This window comes from Melospiza melodia, chromosome 2, assembly GCF_035770615.1.
Source record: "Melospiza melodia melodia isolate bMelMel2 chromosome 2, bMelMel2.pri, whole genome shotgun sequence".
Lineage (NCBI taxonomy): Eukaryota > Metazoa > Chordata > Aves > Passeriformes > Passerellidae > Melospiza > Melospiza melodia.
Genome location: NC_086195.1, coordinates 80,105,602 through 80,118,023, shown reverse-complemented (window position 1 = coordinate 80,118,023; position 12,422 = coordinate 80,105,602). Strand labels below are relative to the sequence as shown.

Here is a 12,422-nt window from a genome sequence, read left to right as displayed (position 1 = left end):
TACTGTATTTAGCATATATTTACAGGCTTGGGGCCAGTAGCTGCTTATCTGTTAAGTGTTGCATTTTACAGGTGGTGTTTTGCAATACTTTCGCTATAAAGTTCCTGACTGTCTAAAAGGAAATGCCTTGCTTTATTTGGAAAGACAGGTGGTGACCATATGTCTTAGAACAACAACTAGCCTGAATATTGAGCAAACAGTTCCTCAAGTCAGAATAAAGTCTTGCAGTACTGTTTGAGTGCTGTCATCTCTGGTGTAGCTCCATGAATTTTGCTGGGGTTAAACAGAGTTTGATTTACTGCAAGTTTAATTTCTTTTAATTTGAGTTAATGCACCAGCTTTTATTGGATTAGTGAAGTCTTTCAAGGTCTGAATATCAGGCTTGCTGTGTTCCCTGGAAATTATCCAAGCTAGTGCCTTCTATGAAGATGCTTTATATTAACTTGTTCTGTTGGTGGCTGATGTTCTTCTTTTGTTTTTCTTCTTGAGGTAAATCCACCTTACTTTGTGCCGTTGGTTGAAATTGTTCCTCATCCAGAAACCGATCCTTCTACGACAGAGAGAACATATGCCCTGATGAAGAAGATTGGTCAGTCTCCTGTCAAACTAAACAGAGAAATTGAGGGGTTTGTTCTGAATCGACTACAGTATGCAGTGATAAGTGAAGCTTGGAGACTTGTGGGTGTATGTATATCTTCTTTTTCAGTACTTGTTCAGTAGATGTGATAAGTGAGATTTTATATTTAAACACCCTTTAAATTTGTGTCATCTTTGTTCAGCTGTCCCTTATGAAGATAAAATGTATATTTAAATGTAAAGTAAGCCCAGTAAGAAGCCCAGTCAGTTACAAAAAGCAAAGACTGACAAAAATGAGGTGATATGCAATGGTAAAAATTATTCTTTATCCTGCTTTCTTTTTTCAGAATACTGTTATTTTTAGGGCAATCAAAAGAATTATTTTAAAAGCACAGGAAGCAAAATACCAATTTTTATTTTTGTAGGCTTCTCATAATTTTGTTTGGTTTTTTCTAGTGTTGTTGGCTTACTGTACAGTGGTCATGAAAATATTTTAAATGGTTTCTCTTTGGCCTTTCAGGAACTGCACTCATAGGTTTAACTGTTACTTGATACTTGTAGGTAAAGACAGATTTCTCCTCCTCCTGTCCATTCAGGCTTCTAGCTGAGAATCATTTGTTTGTGTGCCTTCAGCTTTTCCCACAGTTACGTGCTCTGTGCTGAAGTCTCATCTTTCAGCAGGAGCTAGGTTATGAGTCTGTTGCTATTCTCTTGAGAAGAGTTTCAACTGAGCTTTAATGGGACTTACTTTCTTGTTGTGGAGTGTTTTTATTTTTCAGGCTGTTTAAAACAACCATGTGCACAAATGCAGGTAAAGATCTTAAAACTAAGGTAATATTTCTGTAAACAAAGCAATTCTTTTTCCAAAGAAGTGTTTAAACATAGTTGCTGAACTGATTTTGCTTACCTGTAGCTGGCTTTCACTAGCAACCTAATACAACAATATAAAGGAGGTGGTGAATAATAACAAGTGAAACAGTGTTGTGAGGAAGGAACTGATCTACTACTGAAGATGTTTATTTGAACTTTAAAAATGGCTTCTGTTGTTAAACTTTTAATACAAAGTCTCAAGTTTATGATAAGAAAACCACCTTCAGAAAGCTGTAGTCATGTTGGAAAACATAGAATAGAAAAGACAGGAACGTAAAATTACAGAATAGTTTGGGTTGGAAGGGACCTCTGGAGATCTAATCCCACCCTCCTACTACAGCAGGGTGCACAGGATCACGTCTAAGTGGGTTTTGAATAAATTCAGAGGAAAACATTCATTCTCATTGGGCAGCCTGCTCCAGTGCTCTGTCACTCTCAAAGTAAAGATTTTTTTTTTTCTTCCTATTCAGATGTAACTTTCTGAGTTTTTAGTTTGTGCCTGTTGTCCCTTGTGGACCAGTCACCCATGGTCAGCACAGACATTCAGGTAATGTCTCAAAAATCTAACAGGATTCTTTCCCATCTCTGAGAGCATAAATTCAATGGTGGAAGCCACTGCCATAGTAACCTAGGATGCTAAAAATTTGAATGGATCCAGGGATCATTTAGATACATTAATGTTGGACTGTGCAGAAGCAACCTCCAACTTCAAAGTCTCAAAGACTGGGCTGCTGGGAGCTGAGGCAGTACAGTACATATCCCTGAAAGTATCATTCTCTGTTTGGTCTTGCTGTGGAAGGCATTTGAGAACACTTCTTGGGCTGCTGTTGGAAAGGAAGAACTGAGTTGAAGCAAACCTTTAGTATAAACCTGTTATATGGATGGCTTTGTGGCAGTGGTGGTGATTTGAATAGTAATAAAATAGTGCTTGAAGGGCTGACAGATATAGAAAGTTGCTTTTGTTGTAAATCAAAGTTTCCAAGTTGTTCTGTTCTTGTATAATTTTACAGCATTTCAGCCAAACACACATTTTAACATAACAACTTTGGTGGCTGTATTTCCATTCCAGAAGCCTGAACAATAGCAGCTGTCAAAGGTGTATAGTTTCAGCTGTGTGACTTCAGGCTGTACAGTGCCTTTGATGGGAGGAGGATCCCTGCAGATAGGTGAGAGCTGCAGGCCTGGGCCAGTTTGTGTACTTCTACTGTTCTGCTGCCAACTCAGTAATTTTTATTGCAAGTCATGTTCTTTTAGTGTATTCCACTTTCCAAATAGGGAAACATAATTCTTGCTTCTGATTGTGAAGTCACTTTCCTGTTCTTACTGTTGAAAACATCAGTTTCCCCAACTCTATCTTTGAGAGACTCCTAAAAATCAGATTTTACTCATGTTGGTTACATCTCAAAACAAATGTTTTCATTACTCTGAGAAGCACTGGGGGATTGTTGTGTTGTTTTGTTGGGGTTTTTTATTGGTTGGTTGATTGGTTGGGGTATGTTTTGGGTTTTTTCAGTCAGTTGAGCTTATTTCATTAAAGAAACTAGTGGAAGTTTCTCCAGTAGAACTACTAATGTCCTGTTAAAGTCATTGGTGGCAGGACAGACATGCAGTACAGCTGTATTTACAACATTTATCTTGAAAACGTTGTAATAAGTAGGCTGATTAGCTTGCAGAATATGTTTTAGTTCCCAAATTGGTATGGGAAACTGACAACCTGTCAGTCTTTCTTTTTCTTTAGCAGTGCTGTATTGGGATGGATGAGACATGGGTGAGGAGTCATGTTATGGGAGAAAGGCTCTGATACAGAGCATGACAGTAAAGATGCAGCTGTTTAGAAGGAAATGTGGTAAAGATATCTGCTTGCTGAATGTTATGTGGGGCCCACTGACTTCTGCCCTGTGGGTCCAAGAGTAGGACACACTTTTAACACAGCCAGAAATCTGAGGTAAGGCTCTGCCAGCACAGAAATCTGGGTGCAGGCTCAAGACTCAACATGGTGCTCAAGTTGCATGTGGGGTGGATGCTGGAGCACAGAGAGGAGCATAACTCAAGGCAAAGAGATTAAAGCAGCAATGAGAAACCTGAGTGTTGGGATGCAGTTTGTCTTTGCTGAAGGTGCAGGGATTCCCAGCTGCACACACAGGGAGGCTGGGATTTTACAGCTGGGCACAAAATGAGTGCTTTGAATGCAGGACTGGTCTGAAAGTGGGAGTGGGAAGTGTAGTGGTAAAGTGGTAAAAAATAATAGGCTTGAAAGTTGAGAGCCAATTTGTTGGAAAGTAGGAGAAAGAAAACTTATTTGGAGATGTACTGCTGAATGCTGAGGACTTTGTTTATGTGGATAATTAGGAATGTAGATTACAGAATGCAGAAGTTTGACTTTACAACAACTTAGAAGCAAAGACCATGGATTCTTTTATGGGTCTAAAAGGTGTACTTCAAGCAAGTGCTTCTCTTCGAAGCAAGAGTGCTACAAAATATATTTCATTTTGGGTCTGAGTTAGCCTTTTAGTGACCAGATGTCTTTTCAAAGATTGCTTTGACTTGCAAGTCACAAGTATTTGGGCAGTGCAGGTGTTTGTGGCAGGAAATTTTTGTATCACTTATCTGTGTCTCCTCATGCTCCACATTTATTCCATGCTAAAGCAGATAGTGAGAGCACTCCCTTCCGTCTCTTTAAGGTCATGTGTCTGAGAACTTTTTGTAGGACCTCACTGCTTATCTGAGACTGGCATTCATGTAGGTTTCTTATTTATGTATTCAATTGCTAGGGCTCTGGTAGAAATGTTGCAAAGCTGATAAAAGATGAGAGTAAAAGAAGTTCTGTGAGATGTTGAGGTTGAAGATCCTTATTCCTCTCTTATCAACCCTAAATTTTTATATTACCAATTTGGAATATTAGAATAACCTTCAGCCAGTAACAGGAAAAATACCTCAACTGCTTTCTCTGTTATTCTCTGTTACCATTTATTTGCTTTCTCACATCTCCATTGACAGTGGTCACTGGTGTGTCTGATTTTTTCATAACTCTTGGAGCAGAAGCTTACTGCCTATATTTGCCTGGGAAGCACACTGTGCACTGTAGACATCATTACTTTTGTACTTTTACCAGTACATTTTAGAGTAGTTTAGGATTATGTTGCAAGGGGTATTAATTAAATAGCTTGACTTTATCTTGTTGTGAAGGTAAAATTTTGGTTAAACATAATCCAGAAAATAACAACCAAACACTTCAGGAGTCTCAAGCCTTACTCTGAGTAGCTATGATTGTCATTTAACTGTGGATCACTGAGTGAAATCTTACCTTTTTGAAATATTTCCTTAAGCATCACCTGGAATTTGCAAGGAGATCATAAAACACAGCAGCAGAGATAGCAGGTGAAGCATGACAGTTTTTAACCTTGATATAATTTAGGAGTTTCAACTGTTTCAGTTTTAGGAACATGTTAAAACTGTTACAGGATGGATTGTGTACATACTCTACTTATCTCTGCATAAGATTTTAATACTGTCTTAATGTGGTTTTTTTCTCTTAAAGTGGATCTTCTTTTATGTTATAGTCATTGTAAAACATGAAAGAACAGACAGCTATTAAATTTTTGTTAGTATTTTGGAAAATAAAGTCATGGTTTGGCTTTGTGTCCATTTTAGTTTGTTTTTGTGGCAGGTGCATTGGCTTCAATCATTAATTTATGTACCTCTCTTTTCTCAAGTGACTAGCTTAGCAGACTTTAAATGCTGACAAGACTTTTAAAGCCCAAATTCCTTACTATTAATCATACTACAGTGTTATTCAGACACTTCTCCCAAAAGATTGAAGATATAGGATTAAACATTTAGTTACAGTGCCTCATAAAATGGGAAATATCATAAAAAGGAAATTCAAAGGGACAGGAAGAGAAATAGTTTTGATACTAAGCGTTTCTTACAGGGTGAGTGAGTGAGGGTGCCATGGAAGAAGGAAGATAAAGGCCAGTAAAGCAAGGAGGTGTAAAGTGTGGAGAACAACAAGTTTCTTAAACATTATGAAATGGAAAGATGTAGAGGGATATAGGAGAAAAGTTATCTGCTCAAAATGACAGGACTGGAAAAAGATTTCATCAGGGTGTGGATGGAAGGGACTTGATTGAAGTGATAGTGAAGAGGAGGGTGTAACAAGTACTGCTAAGACAGAATGCATTTATTAGTGGCAATCAGAGGAAGAAAAAAGAAAGAATACTGAATTTGGGAAAGAGAGAGGATGAAGTGGCAAATTTGGAAGCAGAAAGTATGTGGTCCAGGAGGCAGTGAAGTCCGAACTAACTCTTCAACAGACTGGAGTGAATAGGAGAACATGATGAATTGGTAGAATCAGAAAAAAAGTAAGATTGTGATGTCTTTTGGCCATTGCATTTGGTATGATTGCAAACCAAGTCCACGACAGAAGTTGTGATGTAGGTGTGACTCAGAGATGAAAAAGAAAGACTGCTCATTAAAACCAGGCAGGTTGGGTCAGAGCCTAATGCTGGAGACTGCAGAACCACCACAGGTTTTTGGAAAGGTGAAAAGGATCCCTGCATAGGGAGAAGCACTAATAAAATACTAAAGGTTCATTAGGATAATCCTGTGGTATCACTGGAGATTAGAATCTCTAGGAAAATGAGATTATGGTATATAAATGTTGTCATAAGAAGTGTGAAGGATTCTGAGATAGTCTAGCTTTTGAAATTTGACTGGCCAATGGGATCACTGAGGATTGTGGTGGAATTGATTTTAAATCTTAATTGTGTAGCTGTAAGAGCTTCTAGTGAACTCCTACCATACTTCTTCCCACTGACAAGTGCTGGAGGCAGAGGCTTACCAGAAGGGTAATCCAGGATGAAAAATCCCCTTGGGAAGTTTAATTCACACCTACGCTTAGTGAAACCGGATAGGAACTCTTTCTTGTTTAGTTCCTAGCACAAACATCAATCTTTGTGGAAGACACCTTGCTGACCTTGCAGCCAGGTGAATCATTCCACCAACTGATCATCTCCTTACCATAAATGGGAGTAGGGTTATTGCCTAGGGTAGGAAGGTCTAACTCGTTTATCATTTATGTGTTCTAATTTACGAAGAGAAGTAAAAGTTTTTCTTTAGAAGGGTCTTTTTGACAAGAAGAAGCTGAGCTCATTTGTATAGAACACTGTATCCCTCAACTGAAGGGACCTGTCATGGTTTCCTTCTGGTAGCAACAATTTTTGCCTTTTTGCAGCTGCAAACATCAAATTGCAGCTATAGTCAAAAGGCCAAGAGCAAAGCACTCGTGATTCTGAGGGCACCTGGTCTTCAAATATATGAGGACTATGGACTATGGTATCCAAAGAAAGTAAGTTATTAATTTGGAAATTATTTTCCAATGATTCTGAAGTGCTTCAACAGCCTGTTAACTCTTTTAACATTATGTTTACAGTTTTTAACTGCTGCTGTGGTTCAAATGCTTGTCTGGAATTTGTGGTTAGTCTTTTGTCCACAAATCCATGTCAGTCAGTGGGGGCAGGGGGGAACTACTCATCAAGCACAGCTTTAGCAGCACAACTCTTTGTTTGGATGAAGCACTGCCTACAGAAGAACACTTTTGTTGACTTTGCTGATGTTGTTCAGAGAAGTTGCGTTGCCATGTCAGGGGAAAAAGCTTTCACAGAATGTATGGTGCCTGTGTTAGTTATCCTGATGCTGGTCTGTAATCTGAATTCTCTCTGAGGTTTTTGTTTAGTCCTGTCTTTATGCAGACCTTTCTGTCTGCCTCTAGATGAGTTTCCTTACCATGTCTATGCTTTACCTTTAATTTGAAGAAAATAATGCTTTCTTATCCCTGCCATTTTATGGCTAATTGTTAGGAGAACTGTGTGTTCCATATATGGTACATAGATCTTAATAATTATGTCAGTGTTTCCTTTTCAAAGTAGAGTTCTGCAACAGGGATTCAGACTGGCTTGGTTGATAGGAACAAGGGCTACTAACAGGTTGAGTCTTGAGGTTGTCTTACAGAAGTCTCAGTATAAGCCTGAGATGATGAAACTTGATGTCTGTGGCCAGCTGTAGAAGTTATGTTCATTTGTGGCTTTTAAAGTAGCAGTAGATTATGTAAATTATGGACACAGGAAGACACTGTGGGTGAGATTCAGCTCATTTAAGATGGGATCTTGAAAATGTAGACTGTGATATCTAAGCTTCTTACTCATCTTTCAGTTGGTGAGGAGAATTAGGCCCTTTTAGGACACAACTCATCTTACCTACTCTAGATGCCTGCTTTAGGATGCTGATTTCCTTTTTCCCCTGGTGATTATGAAGAGAGTCTAGATGTCTAGCTTAGATGTCAATGTCTACTACAGATCAGAAGAACTGTCCTGTGTGCCCGTAACTCTAGCCCATGACTGCATGATACAAAGGGGCATTCAGACAGGGCATTGCAAGAGAGAAACTTAACAGAAAATGATGTGGTTTTATCCAAGCAGATGAGTAAATGAGTATGAGTATTCTGAAGCTTAAAGGGACTTGTTAAGGAAGAGGCACTGAGTAGGCTGAGCACCTCAGAGTAGGGTAAAAAGATAAATTACAAGCAGTTCAGCATCTCTTCCACCTTCCAACCCAGAAGGAAATGTTTTCATGTCTCTGGGAATAAAGAGGACAAGTTCTCAAAACCTGATCAAAGTGGTTAGAACAAGTCTTCATTAAGTCATATCTTTCTAAGAGGTGGAAAACAACCTCATGTAATAAAAAGTATTCTTCTCAAGTAAATCTGTTCAGGTAAAGAACTGTAAATCACTTTTTACAAGCCTTTCTGTGCTTGCCCCAACCTGATGGAGGCACTGGCTGTTTTGTAAGTGCTGCATGTGGGTGGAATAGCAATGCTCAACTTCTAACACGAGAAGTGCTTCATTTTGCTTGCTCTGTATGCTGCCAGCTCTTGAGATGTGAGGCTGTCCGTGAACTCGAGAACCCTGGGCAGGTTGAGGCTGAGTAGGTTGAATGCTGGGTGAGTTTTGTGGAAGGGAGTGGCAACTGCATTGCCTGCGTGCTTGGACCCAGCCTTTTTTGCAGGTGGCCTCAGGAGCAGTACCCTCTTGTGCACCACCATTCTACTATTGGGACTCTGCCCAAAAATCCAGAACTAAGGGAGGTGTAACATTTAGCCAAAATTCCTGAATTTAAAAGGGGTGATATAACACTTGGATTTGATATAAACTCGTTAGGCCATGTGCTATTAAGAGTGTCATGCTTGCTTTCTTCTCCAATTCTCAGTTTCTGGCACTAGGAAGTACAGTCCTAGAGATATGAATGAATGCTTATGCTAAACTGTATGAAGGCTTGCATAATAGATGGACATTTCTGACAAGCAGTTGTGTTTTTCTCTTTGAAATCCTAACTGCTATTTCTAGACTTAGTTTTTATTACTTCCCTAATTTTTAATTATATACAAAAAAAATGGGAAATTTTGTGTTAAAAGCAAACATTCACCAGTCTTCTTTCCTGTTGTACTTTTGCTGCTTAGGAAGGAGTAATATCTCCTACTGATCTAGACCTTGTGATGTCTGATGGATTGGGAATGCGATACGCATTTATTGGACCTCTGGAAACCATGCATCTTAATGCAGAAGGTAGGTAGTGTAAATGTTATGAATATGAAGGGAGGCCTTGCTTTGCACAAGACACTGGAAATGTTATGTAACAAACCAGGTTAGGATTGCTGCAACTAGGCTTGTCTCTTTTTTAAATGTAATGGTAAGGAAAACTTACTTAAAGTGTGAGGTCAGTGTAAGGAAATGGATATTGATTATCTTGTTTCAAATTATCAGATGAAAGATAACAACCTATTAAAACACTAGCTGTGTAACAAATTTTTTCTGATACTTTCTGATACATCATACTTTGATAACATTGCTGTAGTCATGGTTCTGAACCATCTGAGTGTCAGGTAAAAAAAACTATTGAAAAAGTTTAGCTGATAATCCAGTGTCAGCAGAAAATCACTTTCCATAGATGAATACCCCCCTGCTGCTGAATTTGTAGCAAAGCTGAATTTGTAAATATCCCTGGAGCTACTATGTTTTAAGCTTATATCCTGAATGAAATAAAAGTACTTTTGTCAGCAAAATCCTGTGCATACAAAGCTGACTTGACAAAACAGTCAAGTAACAGTTTGACATCTGTCTTGCATAATTAATACGTTTAGATGTTTTTATTTACCTGGGATTCACATATACTATTCAAAAAAGTGAATTGCGTAAAATGAAATAAAAATTATGGATCAGCGTCACAAAGGTTTGAGCAAAGACTTCAACAAAACACAAAAACTCGAAAAAGCTAAGATCACCTAAATACTAGCTCTTTATATTATGGGCTGTGTCTTTATTTTGCTATTGTATGGTCCTTGACATGATAGGCTCTGCTCTGCTGCTGGATCTTCTAGGCAATGCTGCAGTACACTTGTGCACTGAACCATTTCCACAACAGCACCTTGTTGGCTGGCTCAGTAACTTGGGTTGTGAGAAGGATTGCTTCACTCCTGCACTTGCAGATACATTGTCTCTGAGTCTAGGGCTGCTCCTGTTTATGTGCTCACAGAGTGACTCAGGCTCTTGCTCTCATCAGTCTGTTTAAATCAAAATTGCTGATGTCAGGACATGTGATGGCATATGTTCATAGTTCTGTGCCAGTGCCAACTTCTCTTTGGTTGCCCAGTATTGCATCACATAATGTGGAAAAATATGGACCTCCTCTTCATTGCCAAGGATTTGCTTGACTAACCTGATCTCCTTCTAAAGCAAGATGATCTGCTTAGTGAATGAGGAAAAAGATGTTGTCTATCTGGATTTTAGTAAAGCTTTTGACACCATTTTCCAAAGCATCCTCCTGGAGAAACTGGCTGCTCACTGCTTAAAGGACTGTCTGGATGGCTGGGCCTAGAGAGTGGTGAGGAATGGAATTACATTCAGCTGGGGGCTGGTCACAAAGTGATGTTCCTAGGGTTCAGTGCTGAGCCCAGTCCTGTTTAATATCTTCATTGATGATCTGGATGAAGAGATCAAGTGTGCCCTTAGTATGCCCCTAGTAAATTTGCGGATGACACCAAGTTGGGTGGGAGTGTTGATTTGCTGGAGGGCAGGAAGGCCCTGCAGAGTGATCTGGTCATACTGGATGTCAAGACCAATTGCATGATATTCAACAAGGCCAAGTGCCAGGTCCTGCACTGGGGTCACAACAGCCCCAGGTAGCGCTGCAGGCTGGGGGCAGTGCCTGGGAAGCTGCCTGGTGGAAAAGGACCTGGGGGTGCTGGCAAACAGCAGCTGAACATGATCCAGAGTGTGCCCAGGTGGCCCAGAAGGCCGATGGCATCCTGGCCTGGCTCAGCCAGGTGTGGCCAGCAGGAGCAGGGCAGGGACCGTCCCCCTGTCCCCAGCACTACTGAGGCCACAGCTCCAATCCTGTGCTCAGTTCTGGGCCCCTCAGTGCCAGAGAGACATTGAGGGGCTGGAGCGTGTCCAGGGAAGGGCAGCGGAGCTGGGGAAGGGTCTGGAGCACAAGTGCTGTGAGGGGCAGCTGAGGGAGCTGGGGGTGTTCAGCCTGGAGAAAAGGAGGCTCAGGGGGCCCTCAGCACTCTCTGCAGCTGCCTGACAGGAGGGTGCAGCCAGGTGGAGATCAGTCTGTTCTCCCAGGCAACAAGTGATAGGACAAGAGGAAATGGCTTAAAGTTGCAGCAGGGAAGGTTTAGATTGGATATTAGGGAAAAATTCTTCATGGTGGGGGTTGTTAAGCATTGGAGCAAGCTGCCCAGGGAAGTGGTTGTGTCACCATCCCTGGAGGTATTGAAGAGACATGTAGATGTGGCAGTCAGGGACGTGGTTTGCTGGTGAACTTGGCAATGCTGGGTTAACAGCTGGACTTGATCTTAGAAGTCTTTTCCAACCTAAAGACTTTATGATTCTATGAAAGCCTTCTCCGATGCTCTGTACTGTCTTTTTTTTTATTTGGGGAAGGAATTGGAGGTAGATACAAGAAAGTGCCTCTGTCCTTTTCATTAGCCTGTCAGCTTCACAGCAGCTCCCATTTGTTACAGTATAAGATATTAGTTGCCCACAGTCTTAAACTATTTGTTAATCAGTGAGGAAGGATGAAGGAAGCATGTGAGAGAAAATAGTGTTATTTGTAGAGGGAGAGTCCCTGTTTTTGTGTTTTGTTTTGTTATGGTGATGTGACATTGTTGTTTGGATTTGAATAAATTTATTCCAATTATTTTTTCTGAGGTCAGTGTTTCTTCTTTCCCTGTGGGATGCATACATCAAGATCCTCCCCTGAACTTCCTATGGGCTACTGTCACTTTTTGCCTCTGTTAGTTCTTACATCCTTTCCTCCCTATTAATAAAGGATCCTATCAAACCTATTATCTAGGCCACTTCAGGTTACCATTTAATCAATGCATGAATATTAGGAATGCTGACTATATGGCTGTGAGCCAACTGCCTTGAACATGGAATAAAATGACAGCGTCAAGTCATTAAAAGGAGCAGAGACAGCAACAACAGTTTGAGGACTGAATTGCAACAGACAGGAAAGAAACTGCTTTGGGGAGGAAAAAAGCCTACCCAAACTGCATAATAATTTGAATTTGATTGTTGATTTCATCAAATAAAATTAATGTTGATATCTGTTTCAGATTTTGAGTTTCTCCTCTCATGATTTCACATGGCAGCATCACAACAAATGCTGTTAAGTCTTTTACAAGGAAGATCAGTAGACTTCACTACAGTCAGTTTGCATGTTCAGTGTTGTAGGATTATGTTAGCAGACACTACATCCCACCTGTACATGTACTGGGCAATCTGTGAATATAGTGAAGATGGTCCAGCCTCAGTGAGATTGTATCTCCTAATCGCTTGTTTCTTGAAAAATCTGGTTTCTTCTTCTTTGTTTTTTCAAGCCCTTGCAAGCAATCATCTGTAGAAGCAGAGGCTAGA

At 40.1% G+C, this 12,422-nt stretch overlaps 1 protein-coding gene across 1 annotated transcript in view; it reads left to right on the top strand.

Annotated features, from left to right (window-relative positions):
• CRYL1 (crystallin lambda 1) overlaps positions 1-12,422 on the top strand; it is a 50,992-nt gene that overhangs the window by 25,640 nt on the left and 12,930 nt on the right. Inside the window, exons 5-6 of the mRNA XM_063149006.1 lie at positions 490-684; positions 8,960-9,065. Coding sequence (XP_063005076.1) covers positions 490-684; positions 8,960-9,065 — 301 coding nt within the window. The remainder of the gene's footprint in view (positions 1-489; positions 685-8,959; positions 9,066-12,422) is intronic.